The sequence below is a fragment of the Formica exsecta genome, unplaced genomic scaffold (genome assembly GCF_003651465.1).
Source record: "Formica exsecta isolate Colony F162 unplaced genomic scaffold, ASM365146v1 scaffold59, whole genome shotgun sequence".
NCBI lineage: Eukaryota > Metazoa > Arthropoda > Insecta > Hymenoptera > Formicidae > Formica > Formica exsecta.
In genome coordinates this window covers 458,319-475,954 of record NW_021853174.1, presented here as the reverse complement: position 1 = coordinate 475,954, position 17,636 = coordinate 458,319, and the positions used below count along the sequence as shown (strand labels likewise).

Sequence of the window (17,636 nt, the reverse complement as noted above, 5' to 3'; positions counted from 1 at the left end):
TATTACATGTACATATACATATATTATTAGAGAGATATATAACTTTTTTATTTTTTATTTTGAATTACGATTAACAATATCTCGACTTGTGCAACATAATCTACGTGTGTAATATGGAAACATCTTTAGGAACGCGTGCAAAACAGTAAAACGAGAGGCACGCCTCGACATAGTATCGATCGGACATAATCCTCTGGGCGGTGTACTTGTCCATCGCCGAGAGATATCCACAAAGTTTCCGGACGCAATCACCGGGGATTGCTTTCATTGCGATTAATCCGATTTAATCCGCGAGTAATCCTATCGATATATATGTTGACAAAGATGCCAGAAAATGTCTAAAGACGAAAGATTTCCTCACCTCCGCCGGCGGTTTTCCGGCGACGCTTATGCACTCGATCACCAGCTCGCGATCCTCGGTGGTGACGAGAAAGTCGCCTTGCAGGATCTTCGGCTTTTGCGGCGGCACGAGCACGCTCAGTCTGGCAAATCTCGATCGTAAAGCCGGCTGTCCGTCGTTTGTCGGCGATGCCTGACATTGATACGTGCCATCGTCCTCGAGTTCCACCGGGTATATGTGTAGCGAAAAATCGCCTGCAAGCGGAAAAAAAATATGATCATTATGTATCGCGCTTTGCGTATCAAATATTTTCCACGATCATGGCGTGTTTTCTCGTAAATTGAAACTGAAAACTAGTATGCTTTTTCAATTTAATTAACAATATTTTTTTTTAATTTAATTTCAATTATACGTTACTTCACAATTTTAATTCGAATTTTATTATTATTTTTTAATAATATGCAATAGGAAAAAACTGAAAAGTTGTAATAAATAATAACTTTTAGAAACTAACTAGATATTTTTATCTGGGGGGAAATTGAATCGATAAAAAAATTTGTCAGTGAAATACATTGTGGTTAGGTTTCAAGTAAAAATGATATCTATATTAGACGAAAAAAAGAGATAGGAGAGAGAGAGAGAGAGAGAGAGAGAGAGAGAGAAAGAGACAGAATGAGAGGAGGGGGCTATTCTCCAAATTGTAGACAATGGAAGAGATCGAAAAAACGATATCAACTGCAGCGGAATATGTCAGTCGCTTACGGCATCGCGTCGGATATGGAATTCATCGCGGCGCGGTTTTATTTTAAATTCGTCGCGTATTCAGGTAAACTGTCAGAAGCCAGCTAGCTTGATAACTACCATCGGCGAATTAGAGCGAGCTTATTCTACCGTGAGAAAGAATCCCTCTCGTTCCTCTCTCGAGAAGAGAAAGAGTATCTCTTTCCATCTCTTTCTTTCTTTTTTTCTCTTCCCGGTGATTTTCAACCACCGTCGCCGCTGCCACCGCCACCATCCCTCGCCGATTCCCCTCGTCAAATCGCGGAATTTCGCATTGTCTGTCGAGCGAAAGTGGCGTCGTCGCTCAAAAGTATCGCGAGCTCTCGTCGATTCACGCCAAGTCGTATCACGTATCACGGTAACGTATCGTGCTCGAATAAATCCGTGTCGCTCGTGCAATTTATTCTCCTCTCCCCCCCCACCTCTCGCTCCCTTTCTCTCCCTCTCTCTCCCTTTGTGCGCCGACCGTTTTTTCTTTCGCACATCGGCACTTTTTCCCCTATCATCTCGCTCGTCCGTTCCTCGTTTCCCTCGATCCTTCTCGCGAATCGATGTCACGCATGCATCTCGCGATACGCCTATAATGTCACGCTTCATGGATCCGCGAGCGAACAGAGCGAATAAAGCGAGCATGACGAGAGAAAGAAAGAGAGAGAAACGTTCCGCGAATATGAGTGCGATGGTCCAAGGCACACCTCATGGCCAGACGGTGGAAAAATGTAATTGTCAGTCTGCATGCGTGCGTGTGACGAGGGATAATTCCATACAATAAATTGCACCTTCGCGATAAAGTCGGCCGACAACGGCGACGTACTAAAAGCGGCTGTGTGTCAGTCCCAATTTACTGTCCTTATATATAATATGAAATTGCACAGAAAGTATGAAATAAATAAATAAATGCGTTTTGAGACGATGGTTTTATATCTCTAAAGCTTTGTGTCCCACGATGCTACAACTCGGTCCGAGATCTCGGTCCGAGAAACGTGTAGCCAATAAAATTGCCGCTTTTCCGTAAAAGCTGCGAATTGATTGGCTACACATTTCTCGGTCCGAGAATTCGGACCGAATTCTAGCATCGTGGACAAAAGGCTTTACAAATTAATCGTATCTTTTCAGATTGATCTTTGAGACAAAAAGTAAGTAACATACTCTTAAAAAGTATCAAATAAATTTTATGAAAAAAAAAGAATAATCTTCTGAAATTAATAGATTTTATAATTAAGAGAAATTATAGCTCGATAAATTAAAAAGATTAAATTTTATATTTACATTCAAAAATAAAGATACAAAATATAGTCTATATATCATATATAATAATAATTTACAAGTTTTTTAGAGATACGTATGAATACAATTATAATCATATATAAATACAATTTAAATGTATTAATTTTTTTTTTTTTTATTTTTGTATGTTTAATTAGAGTTAATTCTCTAGAGTAGATTTTTTTTTTTTACTTTTCATTATAGGATAGTGTACATTCTATTTAATTGTCGCTCCTGCGCCATGGTGGCTTTATGCCCGATGAAACGTGTGTGAGCCGTTGGTAATACCGCGTGTTTCAGCCGTTAAACGTCAGGATGTTATCGAAAATAATTTCCCCGGGAAATTTCGTGTGGTGCGGTGGCGGGATGACGCGAAAAGCTTCGTCGAGTCACTCGTCCGTGGTGGTCGTGCGAGCAAAATTGACGCGCGCTCCTGCATTAAATGATAAAGCGCTTTTTTGCACTCTTTTTGATTTTGTTTTTACTGCAGCGGCATATTCATCCGCTATTTCCGATGTGCCAATGATCGATTCACTCTTTCGAGTGTTGCACAGCTTTGTTGAACGGTATTATGTAAAAGCGATTTAACTCGTCGACTAGCAGTTTCTGGTGTAAATCAAGTTTGAAATTTTAAAGAAATATTTTAAGCCAGTTTGCCTCAATACCGTGTAATATCGACTTTTATATTTCAATTATCTTTTTTTTTTTTTTTTTTTTTTTTAATCCAAAGTTCCATACTGCCAATATACCATACTTGCATATACAATACCATTCTTTCAAAATTTCACAATGCAACTTATTTTTAATTACCGTTCTCAATTAAAACCGAATAGCGAAAATCGTGACCGAGTTGTATTCTCACAAGAGAATATTCACCCGCGTCCATGAAAGTCAAAAGGCCAATTGAAATGTACATTCTCTTGTCGACTGTAATTAACGCTTCTCTCAGGACTTTCGTTGAATAAACCTTAGAAGCTTTGACATACAGTAGATTTCTTTGTAATGATGGGATAATTACTTTCGCTAGATGTAGTCAACATTATATATTGTAATGTCAGTTAGGATAATCATCTATAATGCCCTTATAATCAGTTTAATTTACTTCAACGAATGTAGCTCGGTAATTTTCGCGCTACAAACTTTTGCCACGCTATTGTTTGCGCAGCTGTTATCGTACGACTTTCTAAAATAGCTTTCTTGAAAGATCTATATCTTACAATTTTCTTTTATGTTAAGTTTCCTCGGAGTTGCCTCGAGACATTACACAACGATAATATTTTATATTTAAGATGGTAGAGTTAGTCAAGATATTATATTGGGAAGTGTAAATACAATATCGTAAAACAGCGTTTTTCAATTATTGCCTTCTCGACAAATTTACATTCTTTAGAATTTCATTTTATTAATTTTTTTTAAGTTTATTTAAAATTGCTGCGATGTATATGTATCATTGCGTAACAATTTATTGTTTTTCTTTCATTCACTTCTATATGCATTTTTATACACTATGTGTTTCATATATTTTCTATATTACCTTTTGATAATCGTATTATTTGGAAGATGGAGGATTTTACGGCGAATAACCAACTGGATGAATGATGATGACAACCATCCTATTTAGAAAATGTTGACGTACCACGATGTTACCGGGTCAGGAAGTTTTACGGGGGAAAGAGATCCTCTCTTCGAATACTACACACCTGCGCGTCAAGTAAAGTTTGTTGCATTAAGCGTGAAAAATTATAATGCCAGAAAACTTTGACGTCAGACAGAAGTGTGAACCTCGATTATATTAAAACTCCCGCCAAATTTTTTGAATAATGAATTCGAATATTCGATAAGAAAATGATGAAAACTCTCGAAACTTTCGTAATTATAGAAAAATGTCGCCGTTTCGCGATCGCACATAAAGTTATCTAATATTAATTTTCGAGAGAAATATCTTATATCAATATCAATATTTTATATCGCACAGTCGTTTAATATCGCGCTCTAGGAACCTTCGTGTTATAATTTGAGAACATTTTCGAGGTAGGGTTTAACCTAACGTAGAAGCCGAACAAAGGATCTTTTGGCAGTAAAGCCACGAGAAGAGAGCCATAACGATTTACTCGATGCGGCGGAACAATACATCGCAGACAATATTAATTAACTCTTGCGTTGTCCGCCCCGCTACAAACAGTCATAATTAATTTTAATTACACGAGTCAAGAAACGAGTACTGTACTGCAAACCGTCGCGATTAATTATAATTTGTTAACAGGGAATATAATTCCGGCAGCGCGCCGGAATTTTAACCGACCGAAAATTCGCGAAAATTAGCCTACAACGCGATTTAAAAAATGAGAAAAAGTTCGTTTGTAATAAGAAATTAACGTTTGCTTAACAACGTAACTCGAAATGTATTTGAGATTGATGAATATATATTTGCGCTAGAGAATAATGTGTACAGTGTTAATATTATAATTTCACGACTGCGATAAACCCGCTCTACGATGTATCGTTTCGAGGGTCGGCGCCCTACATTGTAAAATATTTTAACGTAAAACATCCTTCTTAAGCACGGAGTCGGTTTTGTTCATTAATACGGGTTGAATTTTACAAATACGGTTCCGGCGTCGAGAACGACGTAGCGAACCCAAAGTTTGCGCGGCAGAGAGTTTCACCCCCTTTCCGGATGCATAATTTATGCGGGTACTCGGCTTCCCGCGTAGCAAGACTTGGACATTTTATGCTTCAAAGAGCATAAAAATGGCTGAAGACTTAAAAAAAATTCTCCTCGCATTGCTCGACATCTGCAATTTTGTGTGTTCAAGTTAAGATTGTCGTTTTGTTCCTTTGTAGAAAAATCACGTACGAGATACGAGAAAAAGGTTGCGCGATGTTTGTAACTTGAATACTAAAAATTTGTAACTCGAATGCTAAAAAACCGATATTGCGAGCGAGAAACTTTCCTCCGCTAAGAATAACAGTGCACAGTGCAAACAGAACTTCCCCCAAGGAGCGTAGAGAATGATATCTTTGAATATCGAGATACAAATGGTAAATAAATACATTATGTCTTTCGTCGATTTGATGCTTGCGGTAAATAGAAATTGTAGATAATAATAACGCCAAGATAAAAAAGAAAAAGAAATTAATCTTTTCTCGATTTCTTGCGTTATGACGTAGCCTCGTCTTAAGTGTTAATCGCGTGTTGCTTGTGCATCAATAAATTGATTAAATCGTGGATTTGGCGTCATAATCAAGATAGCTTTAACATAAGGCCATTAATCCTCCACTCGGGAACGTGGCCGCTAGTTGTTTCGGTAAATTCTCCCTCTCTCTCTCTCTCTCTCTCTCTCTCTCTCTCTCTCTGTCTCTCAGTTGGCTCTGTAACTAGACAAACGGCATGATGATAACATCGCGCGCGGTTACAGGCCTTTATTGCAATACGTAGTAAATCACACATGGCCTAACTAACAGCGCGGGATTGTCTTTACACGCGATGCGATTACGCTGCAAATTTCATTCGAACGTTCGGTCTCGCGATACCGGTGGCGAAAACCAAGCGTAGGGGCAAAGGGAGCAAAATAAAAAAAGGGGGAGAAAGAGAAGAAAAAAAAACACGTCGCGCTCGATAACTCGTGCTCGCGCCGAAGCTGCGAAAATATCGAAAACGTAATCCAACGGGGTTTTCCGAGGCTCTGATATACGCCGTTCGCGAGAACGGGCGACCTCGCAAAAGCTTGTGTGTTTACCGTGGACGGGGGTCGCGCGGATTTGGTCTCCCGGCACGAAATAATCGTGTAATCAGCGGGCGCGCGCGCGGCTTTATCTACTCTGGCATATCGGCATTTGGTCGTCGGCCGTTGGTCGCGGGATGATTCCGGTATTCGAGTCGAGCCACAAACGGCCCAAAACGATAACATCCCACGGACGTCGCTCGCGTTTGCGTGGGCTCTCTCTTTATCGCGACGATAAATCGCGGAAGGACGGGGGTGGGGGGAGCGCCCTCGATATAATACACGAGAGCTTTTCGCGCGTAAGACGCCGCGCGTGTTTAATACAGGGGCACACGTGAGGTACACGGGTCTCCTTCAACCTAGGTTAGGGTGTGTAATAGCCGGGCCATAACTCCCTCCGAAATTAGCAACGGTTAGGCCTACAAACGGCCGCTAGGCAAGCGAACGCCTGCCGGACGAGCCAGTCGTGACATTAATCGCGTCTGTAAATTTCGCGAAAGCACGGCCGGGCATAGCTGCGCACTTGGAACTCGTGGTTGAGTTTCGTCACGGTTAGGGATGAATGGGGAACGAGCAGGGGAGGAAGGGGGTAGAGGGTGAGGGAGACGCGAGCAAACGGCATTAACGTTCGTCCGGTCGGCTGGCCGGATTCGATCATCGAGGAAAATCGATATCCGTAAAACGACGGCCGCTTTTGATTTTCATTATCCTCTGCCGTCATTATACGATTTAAGAACGTACAGTACTCGAATAAAAGAAAGATGCAAATTTGGAGCCAAAAATCAATTTGAAGATAAAGGGAAAAACAGCTTTTTATTACAAATCAGTTTTTTATTTTTCCACGAGAAGGCTATTTTTTTATACGTCTTATTTTTCATTCCAACGTTAACAGAGATCCTCGGAATTACGTATAGCAGTAGACGACTTGAAATAGAGACACGTGTCTTTATTTCGGATTTCTCTTTATTCATCTCTTATCACGATCGTGAGGTTTGACTGTAGGAAAAGATAAATATTTGCCGCGTTTCCACTGCCGGCCATCTGGCAAGGGCTAATGCATCACAGATGGTTATCCTTTAATCGACAAACCAACCTATCCTAATATCCTAAGGTCGCGGCAATTGCCAATTAAGCGCGTCTGGAATACCTGATTGGTGCTTACGCAAAGCTTCCATTCGCGCATGTGCAGGACTGGAGTTGCAGCTTCGAATTTGCTATCTCGTCGCAGAATGTGAACATTACCATATGGATAAGGCAAGATTTCGGTAAAAGTGCTTTAAAGCTCAGCAGGTCCAAAATGCGGTTGAATTTTTCATGCCGCGGTGAAAACGTGCTAGCTCTGCATACGCGATTTACCATATTCAAATATAGAAAAGCCTTTGTTGTTTATATATTCTTATGTTAATTAATAATGTTTGTGAAATAAATAAATCGCCCCAGCATATGTCAGACGGGTGTAAGCAACGATCTATTTTGAATAAAGTTCACTTTCTTGCCAATTTTAATCATAATTTTCCTGAAACCGAATAATCAAATTATAATTTACTATTTCTCAATAAAAAATGATAACAATCGGACCAATGATTTCCGAGAAAAGGGCATATAAAGTTCAAAAAATAATTTTATAGAAATTTCGAAGAGAATTGAGAGACGCTATTCTTATACAATATTCAATATTTAATTTTAGATATTTAGATATTAGGATATATCTCAAAATTATTTTATATAGCTCAGAATGTGTTTGGAAAAGTATCGAACGTGAAATAAATATAATAATGAATAAATTCCATGCACATTTATCTTTAGGCGATCTGCCAATTTATCTACCATTCGAAAGTGTTCTGCTACACGCGAAAAAGGTTGTAAAACAAGCTGGCCTAATATTTACAATGACGGTAGCGCCGTCATTCGGGCCAATTATCGCCATCGTCGGCCCAATATGGTCTCCCGAATAGTTAGCAAATAGAAGAAAGATGGACGATATAGGCGATGATTACCGCGTTGATAGTGACGCGACATGGCTCGCGCGCTTGAAATTATACTCAGCTTTTACTGCCCAGCGGTTCAATCAGCACTATTGGCCACTGTGTCGACGATCGTATTGATTTCGTAAACCAACTGGCGTATCATGGTTTCTAGTTGCGGTTCGCTAAAATTTCAATATCATATGCTCGTACTCGCCATTATTTTAGCACCGATAACGGCGTTGATTTGTAACGAAATAATGATGCGTTTGCGATATTTCGGCGAATTAAACGCTTATGTGATATATATACGCGATACAATGGTTATTACATCATTTGCACGAATCTGATCATCTAGACTTTCTAATGTCGGATTAAATCTCGCTAATTAATTTGTAACATGAATTCTTGATTAAAGCGGAGAGTGTAGTTGCAGAATCATACGATAGCGGAAATTTCTCATGTTTCTTTTACTCAACATTGGATTAACATATACAAATGATTATTTTTTTTCTCATATGTCTGGCTACAATTTGATTGATGCTTCTTGTTGAGTAAACTCTTTTTGAATTTTCATTCCGATTTGAATAAAGTTTACTTTTTTAGCGATCTTAATCATAATTTTCTTTACATCGAATAATCAAATCATAGTTTATTATTTCTCAATAAAAAAATGATAATAATTGGCCCAGTGACTTCCAGTAAGAAAAGGACATATAAAACTCGAAAAATATAATTTTATAAAAATTATATTTTTAAGGATAGACACATTATTATTATATATTCAATATTTGTTTAGATATTGGATTATATTGAAAAATTATTTTATGTAGCTCAGAATGTTTGTGTTCGGAAAATTATTAATTACCTTTTTTTTTAAATAAAAAGAATTTTGTTATTGTAGTCATTTTCAAGTGTACTATCTCCCTTAACTCACGCTTCCATATAATCGTAACGTGCGACAGATCTAATAATTAAACCACGCGACAACGACTGAAACCGTAGCCAAATGGAGATCGATTCTATATTAAATTTAGCGATTCCGATTTAAATGCTACTGATGAGAATGTGACCATAATTAAAACCAATTTTCACGATTTTGTCCTTAATTAAGGACATATTTATTATTATGCATATCCATGCGGAGCGATAAACATTTTCAGCTCTTGGCGCGTTTTATTAGATAATAATTCGCGGAGTAAAGTACTTGGATGTAAATATTTTTTATAAATGTAGTAAAAACTCAAGAAGATAGAAGCGCACTCAAATCATGTTTGTAATAATTTGCGTATGAAACGAATTTTATTGTACAATATCTGACGTATTGAATATATCGTTCTTTCATAGAAAGAGAGAGAAAGAGAGAGAGAGAGAGAGAGAGAGAAAGTATTGTGATACATAAATATTATATAATTGAAATTTATTTTTATGTATAGTCCAAAATTTATACGTGTGATTCTGGCAACAAAGATTTATAAGTGTTTTATCTATATACAGTTGATTAAGTTCCAAAGCAAAAGAATAACAGAATTAATACATAATGATTTGTGACTATGAATATAGTTCTAAGAATATCCGATATAACTAATAGTAGATAGATGCCACATTTTCGAATTAATTTCAAAAGTGGATTTTAATTCAATATAAATTTTATTAAATTATTGATCTAATTATTTAATATTAAAGGGATAGCGGGATAACGTAGGGATAACGTTATTTAGTCAAATTATTGTAATCGACATATTAAAATATCCAATTAAATTTTCTTTAAATAATTTATTGAAGAATCTGTGAAGAGAGAGAAAAGTGGAGAAAATGAGAGAGAAAGAGAGAGAGAAAGTAGATATAAAACGTCCTGTGTTAAATTTATGTTTTAACTGCCGGCACATCTAAGGGTTGTAGCCATAAAAATTACTTAGAGTTAACCGAGATTTAATCAATTCGCTATCTCTTTTTAGTTCCGTCTCTAGAGAGAAACGGATAATGGATTAAAGCACAGTTAGTTTTCACTAACGTTTATGGAAGCAACTCTCTCTAAGTCAATGCGCGAGTTACGATTTCTCGATATATATATATCGCGCCCATTTCCATTATCTCGGCGTTAGACGCGACATCTGCTGAATAAGAATTCACGATATCTCCGTCAGAGATAGAGAAGACGTGTGGGCGGAGGTTTGCGATTTAAATTACGTCGGCCGAAGTGTGTACCCGGCAGAATATAATATCTCGCTCGTTCGCGTGGTGGTGGTGAGAAAAATACACCGCGGGAAACCGGTAAGGTCGATTAATCGGCCGCGCGTTGCAGCAGAGCAGAAGCGGCTCCCCGGATCCGGTCGAGCAGGTTGGGGCGTCCTCGATATTGCTGGCATTGCTGCTGCTGCTGCTGCTGCTGCTGCTGCCGCTGCCGCTACTGCTGCCGTTGCTCTTCTGCAAGCGATCTTAAAATTTCGTACCTACGTATATACATATGGAGAATGAATATCGCCGGAATTACGTTGTGCTTATAATTGCGTCAATTAATATCGGGTGGCCTGTGCTGGCGGCGATATCCGGTAATTATCGGAGCGGAACGTTCCCTATGATTCGAGATAAAACTGCGCGAGTCGGCTAAATCTTTCGATAGATCTCGGATGAATGGATTTCACGAACATTAGAGTTTTTTTTTTTTAGTTTCAAACAGTCGCCTTCGCAAGTGCCCTTTAATAGGCAATATACTATTAGGCACGAGTGTAAAACGGATATGCATATTTTTTTGTAAAAAAATAATTTTCCAGAGATATAGTCCTTTTAAATGTTGTCAGCTTTTTTTCTCGTTTCACGCTTTATTTATCGCATGTTCAATATATCTATGCCACGTACATGAATATTTAATAGCGAACTCCTTCATCTTTGAAAAGCAAGCATTTCGTCGTAAATAGAACGGTATTTTTATGGCCTTCCTTTATCGACTGATTAATTGACTAGACAGCGGTCAGGCAAGAACTGATCGAGGAGCAAGTCGCCTCTCGCTAATACTGCTAATTCCTTTGAAAATTCTTATCGTTAGATCCGGGTAAAGAAGATAATAACATCTTTCTCTGAACACTTAAGCTTCGCGAATTAAGCATATTTTATCGACCTGCTTTACGTAGAGTACATTATCAGATCGAAAATGTTTTAACTTGAGCTTAGCGTAAAGTTCCTTAATTGTATATAATGTAACTTTATACAATTTTTTTGAAAATTCTCCTTTAAACGCCATCCATTGCAATAAAAATATCGAACGATAGCCATTATTTTCCTTGCAGCAACAAACTAAAAGTATAATTAAGTTAAAATTGTAAGTCGTGCATATTTTAGAGCCCTAAGCGCATAGTCATCGTGTAAAGAGAAATTTTATCATTTGTGTAAATAAATAGAGCAATTCGATGAAAATCTTCGACATTAATACCTCGTTTAAAGTCGGGTTAGTTCCGCTTTAGGCGTGATCGCTTCATCGATTAAAATCTATTCGAGCGTACGTTTACGTGAATAACATTCGCCCGGGGTGGAAAGATGCAAAATCGATAATAACTGCGTGGTAAGACCGGAATACGCCATCGATTGTCCTCCGTTCACGGCCACGCACCTCCTTTACCGAGAGTCACCTGCTATCGTAATATAAATTCGCTCGAACGATAATCCATTTCTAATACCTACCATCTCACACACACGCCCTGTAATCTTAATCGTACGTATATCGGATCCCTTTAAGGACGCGTATATCGGATTACACGGCGAATATACCGTAACAAGGTCGTCTCCTCCGTTGCTACGTAGGCGCGCCTGTCCTTATCGAAGGTGGAAATTATGTGACTTCGTGTATGTTTCTTTCTCTCTCCCTCTCTCTCTCTCTCTTTTTCCTCTTCGAGATCGCTCGAAACAGGTATGTACAAGTATATCGAGCATGTAACAGAAGAGGTGGCGAGGAAGAGGGAGGGTATCCGGTCAAACGAGCCCCGGGCCTCGGCGCGTTTCGCAGCTGGATGCAACGCAATGCAACGCAACGCAGCTCTGCAACTCGCGCTGCAACTGCAGAGTCTCCGGTCGCATCCGCGTCGCCGCCGCGTCCGCCGATCTTATTGATCTATGGTAGAACCATTAACCATCGGAGCGTGCACCGAATGTTTCGGAACTAATTTAAACTTAGCCGCTCCTCTCTCCCCCGCCCGCGGCATACACACGACGTCGAATTAAAGACTTGGCTCTATCGACGCCGTTATCCGTCCGTACGTAGGTATGTATGTATATACATCGATATGTGCGAGATATCGTACGCCGATTAAAACCGACCGACCGACCGACCGCGGTGTGTTGTGATTTCGTTTCCGGCACATCTGCCGCCAGGTATTTGCTCGGATATTGATATATTTCAAGACGCGCGCGTTTATCTTCCATAGCTTGTATAATGTACCGCTTAAAGTAATTCCCTCTCTTTCTCTTTATAAAGATTCAAATTTTAATTAAAATTAATTGGGAATTTAATACTGTAGATTAAAAAAAGGAAAGAGCCAATACTGAATAGAGATTAAGATTGTATAGTAGAGGAAATTTTTAGATATCATATATTTATTAAATATATAATGAAAATATTTAAAAAATATAATAAAGAATCCGTTTATATATTTCATAAATATATAGGGCGTCCTTATTATTACTTATTGTTAGTATGTCTTCAGTCGAACAGTCGACTTTTTTCGAATTTAAAACCGGTTTTTCTTTTAAACATAAACTTGATTGAAAATTATTCTTTATCGCAAAATTTTGATTTTGGGATGATACTTGACTCAATATTATTTAGAATTCAATACATCACACAATATTTCTAAAAAAACAAAATGTAGTATTATACCGTCACGTTAAATGAGTGATGCAAAAACTGACACGTAATTTAGTAAAACTAACCCCGATGCATTTGCCTCGTTTGGTTGTCAGTCATATATGATAAAGCTTGAAAACATCGAGCTTTCTCTTTTATACTCAAATCAAAATATATAAAAACGTTAACCAAAGCCGGTTTTTCTATTGCATAGTTTTTCTCCCAGATAGTTTTTTTTTTCCGATAGTTGATCGCATCATCGTCACACTAGCATGAATTTTCGTACTGTGTGTTCTGTATTATTAATTAATTTTCGAGTGCATAAAAATCAGTTGTGTTCTCTGTACATATTTTTTACTTTTATTTTTTCTCTACTTGTAAAATAATTTATTAACCTCTCTTTTCGCGATGTCGTATATTTATGTGGGGAAAAAAAAAGGGAAAAAAAAGGGAAAAAAACTTCTAATTTATAGTTTCTGCAGTTCTTCTCTCATTATGAAAACATGTAGCACAGGGTTAGAAAAGGTGGCGAGTAAAGTGCAACAACATTGCGGTTACAAGCCATAGAGCCATGGCGCAGTAAACCTGCAATAATTTTATGGAAATCAGGCGTTGCTACCGCGGGTACGTGCCACACGTAGGACGGGGCGCGCTTATACGGTGTAGGAGAAGAATGAACGAGGACCAAGGCATCGTGCAACGGCATATAGTTACAAGTATATTATGGTTCCTCGGCTTAAACTGGATTTCAAACGCGCGCGAGCGTTATCGTTCCAACACACACTGTGATTGTTGGGCAAGTTCGCGCGAATATATACGCACCCAGCGAGAAACGCACGTACAATGTTCAGCTTCGGGACATAGTGCCACCTGTGTATCTAATCCTACTTTTGAATAATGCGCCATCGTCGGCAATCCCACAAAAGATCTTTGCGAAAGAGACGTGAGAGACGACAGTTTCTATCAAAAAAAGGAATAGAAGTTAGTCGTATGCGCGTCCACGTGACCATCCCTCCAACTCTAGGCACCAAAAACTTTTGCAATATTCTCCGCGAAATTTCATTATGAATACATGTATACTAGAGCAATGCATACGTAGCTCATTACTACTAAAATGCACCACGGATCTAGACTCGTTGTGAGCATATGGCGACTATTAAATGCACAGGAACGCAGACTGTATAATAAACTATGTAAAGTGAAACAACAAATTTACAAAAAAAAAAAAAAAAAAAAAAAAAAATATCATTACACTTGTATATATATACATTTAAATAATCGAATGAGAGAGAAAGAGAGAGAGAGAGAAAAAGGAATATTTAAATCGTCAGTTTAATTAATCACGTGAAAAATCATATTTAAATTACGCTCGAGTATAATGAAAAAAAAAAAAAAAAATGATATTTAGCTACTCGGTGTGAAGATTTACCTTTACGGCAAATAGCGAAGATATTCGGAATGCAGTGGTTTAACGACAACAATATATATGGCACTTTTATTAGCCGAATAAATGTAATGCGATATCTGTTTTTTTCCCCATCCCCCCCCCCCTCCCGGATTAGGAATATTGCCGAACGCGCGGTGTAATATTTTGGAACGTATTGTGAATGCAGGAAATGGAATATCGGCGGGGATATCGTGGGGGATCGCTCTATCTTCGCGAGCACCGACGACTAATCCTCCGTCCGGCAAATACCGTAACCGAAAAACGAATAGAGATAAAAAAATAACCGCCGACGTTCGCATATAGGACCACACCGGTTCCAATATGCGCAGGGACAGCGCGCGTTTCGCGAAACACGTTACAAATTTTGATTGAATAAACGTTCGGATCGTTTCGCTTTCCGCGCGCTGATTTTTGCGGAATTAAATGACGAATGCAGCGGGCGCGGAAAGATACGCGCCGCGTGCCGAAAGACAATCTATATGTTGAAACGAATACATATATATATATATATACATATATATATATATACATACGTATGTATCGTACGTATACATACACGTATACAGGGCGGATGAAATAAACCAGTTCGCCGCTCCGCCTCTATCGCAATGAAAAAGCTTTGCTTTATCACGGTATGCGCAATCATAGCATTAACGGAATTGGAACGCAATTTCAAAGGTTCTTGTTTCATTGAATTCTATCTTCACTTTATTGTAATCATATCACATTTTTCCCTCTTTAATCGCTCGCTCCCGCATTTATTTACATATTCGCTTCATCATTTCAAAGTGAAAAATAACAATATCTATTCGCGGCGAAACTAGATCTCACCAATTTTCTAACGTGCATTTTAATCGTAGGTGTAATTGTCGCTTCATTTCACTACACGAGTTATACAACGTTCCGCTTGATTCGTGCTATGAATTATAGAGACTTGGGAAAGGAATTTCACGCTTATTGAGAAATCGAGCGCGTAAATCATTCGTTCCCACCGTGCCGAAAAATTTGCCGTCGTATATTTCTCTGATGCATTAATCTTTTTTTTTTTTTTTTTTATCGTCTATCTTTGTCATTATCGCTATATACTGTCCGCGGTAAGAATATTTCATTCGGCTGTGCTTTGTTATTTGCGTTTGTGTCTCTCGAGTTTATTCGCGAGCAACGTTAACATCATCAGCTCACTCGTGCTGCTGAGGCCAGGACGTGAACCGTGAAGGTCTTTATTTGAACATCACCCTTTCATTTGCCGACACAATTTACTGATTGGACGAAATTTCTCTATTCCCTCATTCCCTTTGCTATTATGTTTTGAAATTAACTCGCGAGTTTTATATGAAGTTTTGTATATTAAAAATTCTACAATAAAGAATGTGTTATTCTCGAGAGGATCTCGCACGGGGATTATTTCGCATACTATGGAAGAACGTTTACATGTGTAAATATTCCTATACCAGCAAGTATTACTAGTGTCGGGTGGCATTTTTTAGTAACTCGTTAGGAAACTAATTTAACTTTGTAGTGGCTTTTAATAGGAACTGTATCGGCTTTATGCGACGTAGACTCGACGCAAGAATAACGCGAGGTCCATCTTTGTTTTAAAGCGCGCTAACAAAAGCGTAGCTCTTCCGGAAGTGCTTTACAGGGTGAAGCGGAAATCATGGTACAACTGAAAAGGAGGTCACGCCTCGCACAAAAAGAAGCTGAAAGTGTAAAATAAATCTTTTCGAAACTGTGTCATCATCAAATATGAATAAAAATATATTATTTCGTTAAAGCTTGTAATTTTATTTCTACAATTAATTTCTTTAAGTTAATAATTTTAATTATTTTACATTAAATTAATTTAACAATTCATGTGATGTACCATTATGAGCAACATTAAAGATAATTCGATATTAAAAATATTATCGATTTTTTCTCATTTTCAAAAAATAGATATTTTTGAAAGTTGTGGATAAGAAAATATATCCTTTTCATTTCTGTCATACTGGTTTCCACCTCACAATATGTACGTGCTTTACTTACTGATATTGGTTCTGTGAGTTCTGTATCCAAGTATCTTTTCGTGTGTCAAGTGTGAGAATTGCTATACTCGCGAACGTGTAATCTGTGAACGAGGCGAAATATTTTTTCGTGACGCGCGAAAAATTCACGGGCAACTGAGCGAATAGTGATACCATGTTTCATCAAAGATCAATAAATATTTACTAATCTTCAGTGAAAACAATTACACTTTGTTCCTCCGTCTTATGTCTTACTGATTATAGCAATAAGATTTCACTGAGAAATAAAACATATGAGCAAGATGTAAATTTTAAAGCTTTTTTTATTTGTTTTGAATTGCTGTTTTCGTGGAGAGAAGCCCCCACACACGTGTGTACACATTTTTTCGACACAGCAGAAAATCAATACCTTGCGGCCGAAAATTGAATTTGGGCGAGTACACAGCCTAGGGGCGCCGCATTATAGTTGATGTGTAGTGTATATAAAGATTTTTAAATAATCCTCCCCGTTGGTGCAAAGTGCGCTTTTTTTTATTATAATAGGAAATTTAAACGCCGTTAAAAATTCGCGCTCGAAAGAACGCGTATCGAAAAGCGTTAATGTACAAAACAGATTTGTGATCGGCGTCATTTTGTGAATTTTAAAACGATAGGGGATTATCGGAGATCTTGGAAAGAATCTTATAGATTCTTAAATCATTTAGATTCTTTTCCACAAATAACAAAAAGTGTCTCGTACGATGATTGCAGATCACTCTCCGTATTTTGCATAATTCCAGTGTCCGCGAGCGCATTTGCGGATGCCCGACGAAGGATTAATTTAAGCGTGAAAATCGAATTTCCGGGAGATGATCTTATCCACTTACCTTCTTCGTCGCTGCCGATCATGGCGTATCGCTCGTATCCGGTGAGATTCCTAACTGCTCCCAGACCAAAGTCGTCCTTGGTCCATTGAATGGGCCCCTTCTGATCGAGTACCCGGCATGGAAGCGTCACCCTACTGCCAATCACCGCGGTTTGATCCATCGGCTCTATGGCGAATCGTTGATAAACTACTTCCGTCGTTGTAAACGGCTTCTGCGTCGATACCGCTAGCGATGACGCGTTTGTCACATTCGTAGCTGCCACTGTCTTTGCTTCCATTGTCATCAGCAGCGAGAGGCAAATTATTAACGGTGCTGTTCTCCGCCCGACTTTTCTGCTCGCGTTCCTACGGAATAAATGAGAGAGATTTATTAAATTTAGATACTTTTATGTGTGACAATTATATATAT

At 38.4% G+C, this 17,636-nt stretch overlaps 1 protein-coding gene across 3 annotated transcripts in view; it reads right to left on the bottom strand.

Moving 5' to 3' along the window:
* Window positions 1-17,636, bottom strand: part of LOC115242284 (irregular chiasm C-roughest protein) — a 140,842-nt gene that overhangs the window by 24,963 nt on the left and 98,243 nt on the right. For all 3 annotated transcript variants that reach the window (XM_029818466.1, XM_029818464.1, XM_029818465.1), the window contains exons 3-4: window positions 17,229-17,572; window positions 362-594 (exon numbers count right to left, since the gene is read on the bottom strand). In XM_029818466.1, coding sequence (XP_029674326.1) covers window positions 362-594; window positions 17,229-17,572 — 577 coding nt within the window. The remainder of the gene's footprint in view (window positions 1-361; window positions 595-17,228; window positions 17,573-17,636) is intronic.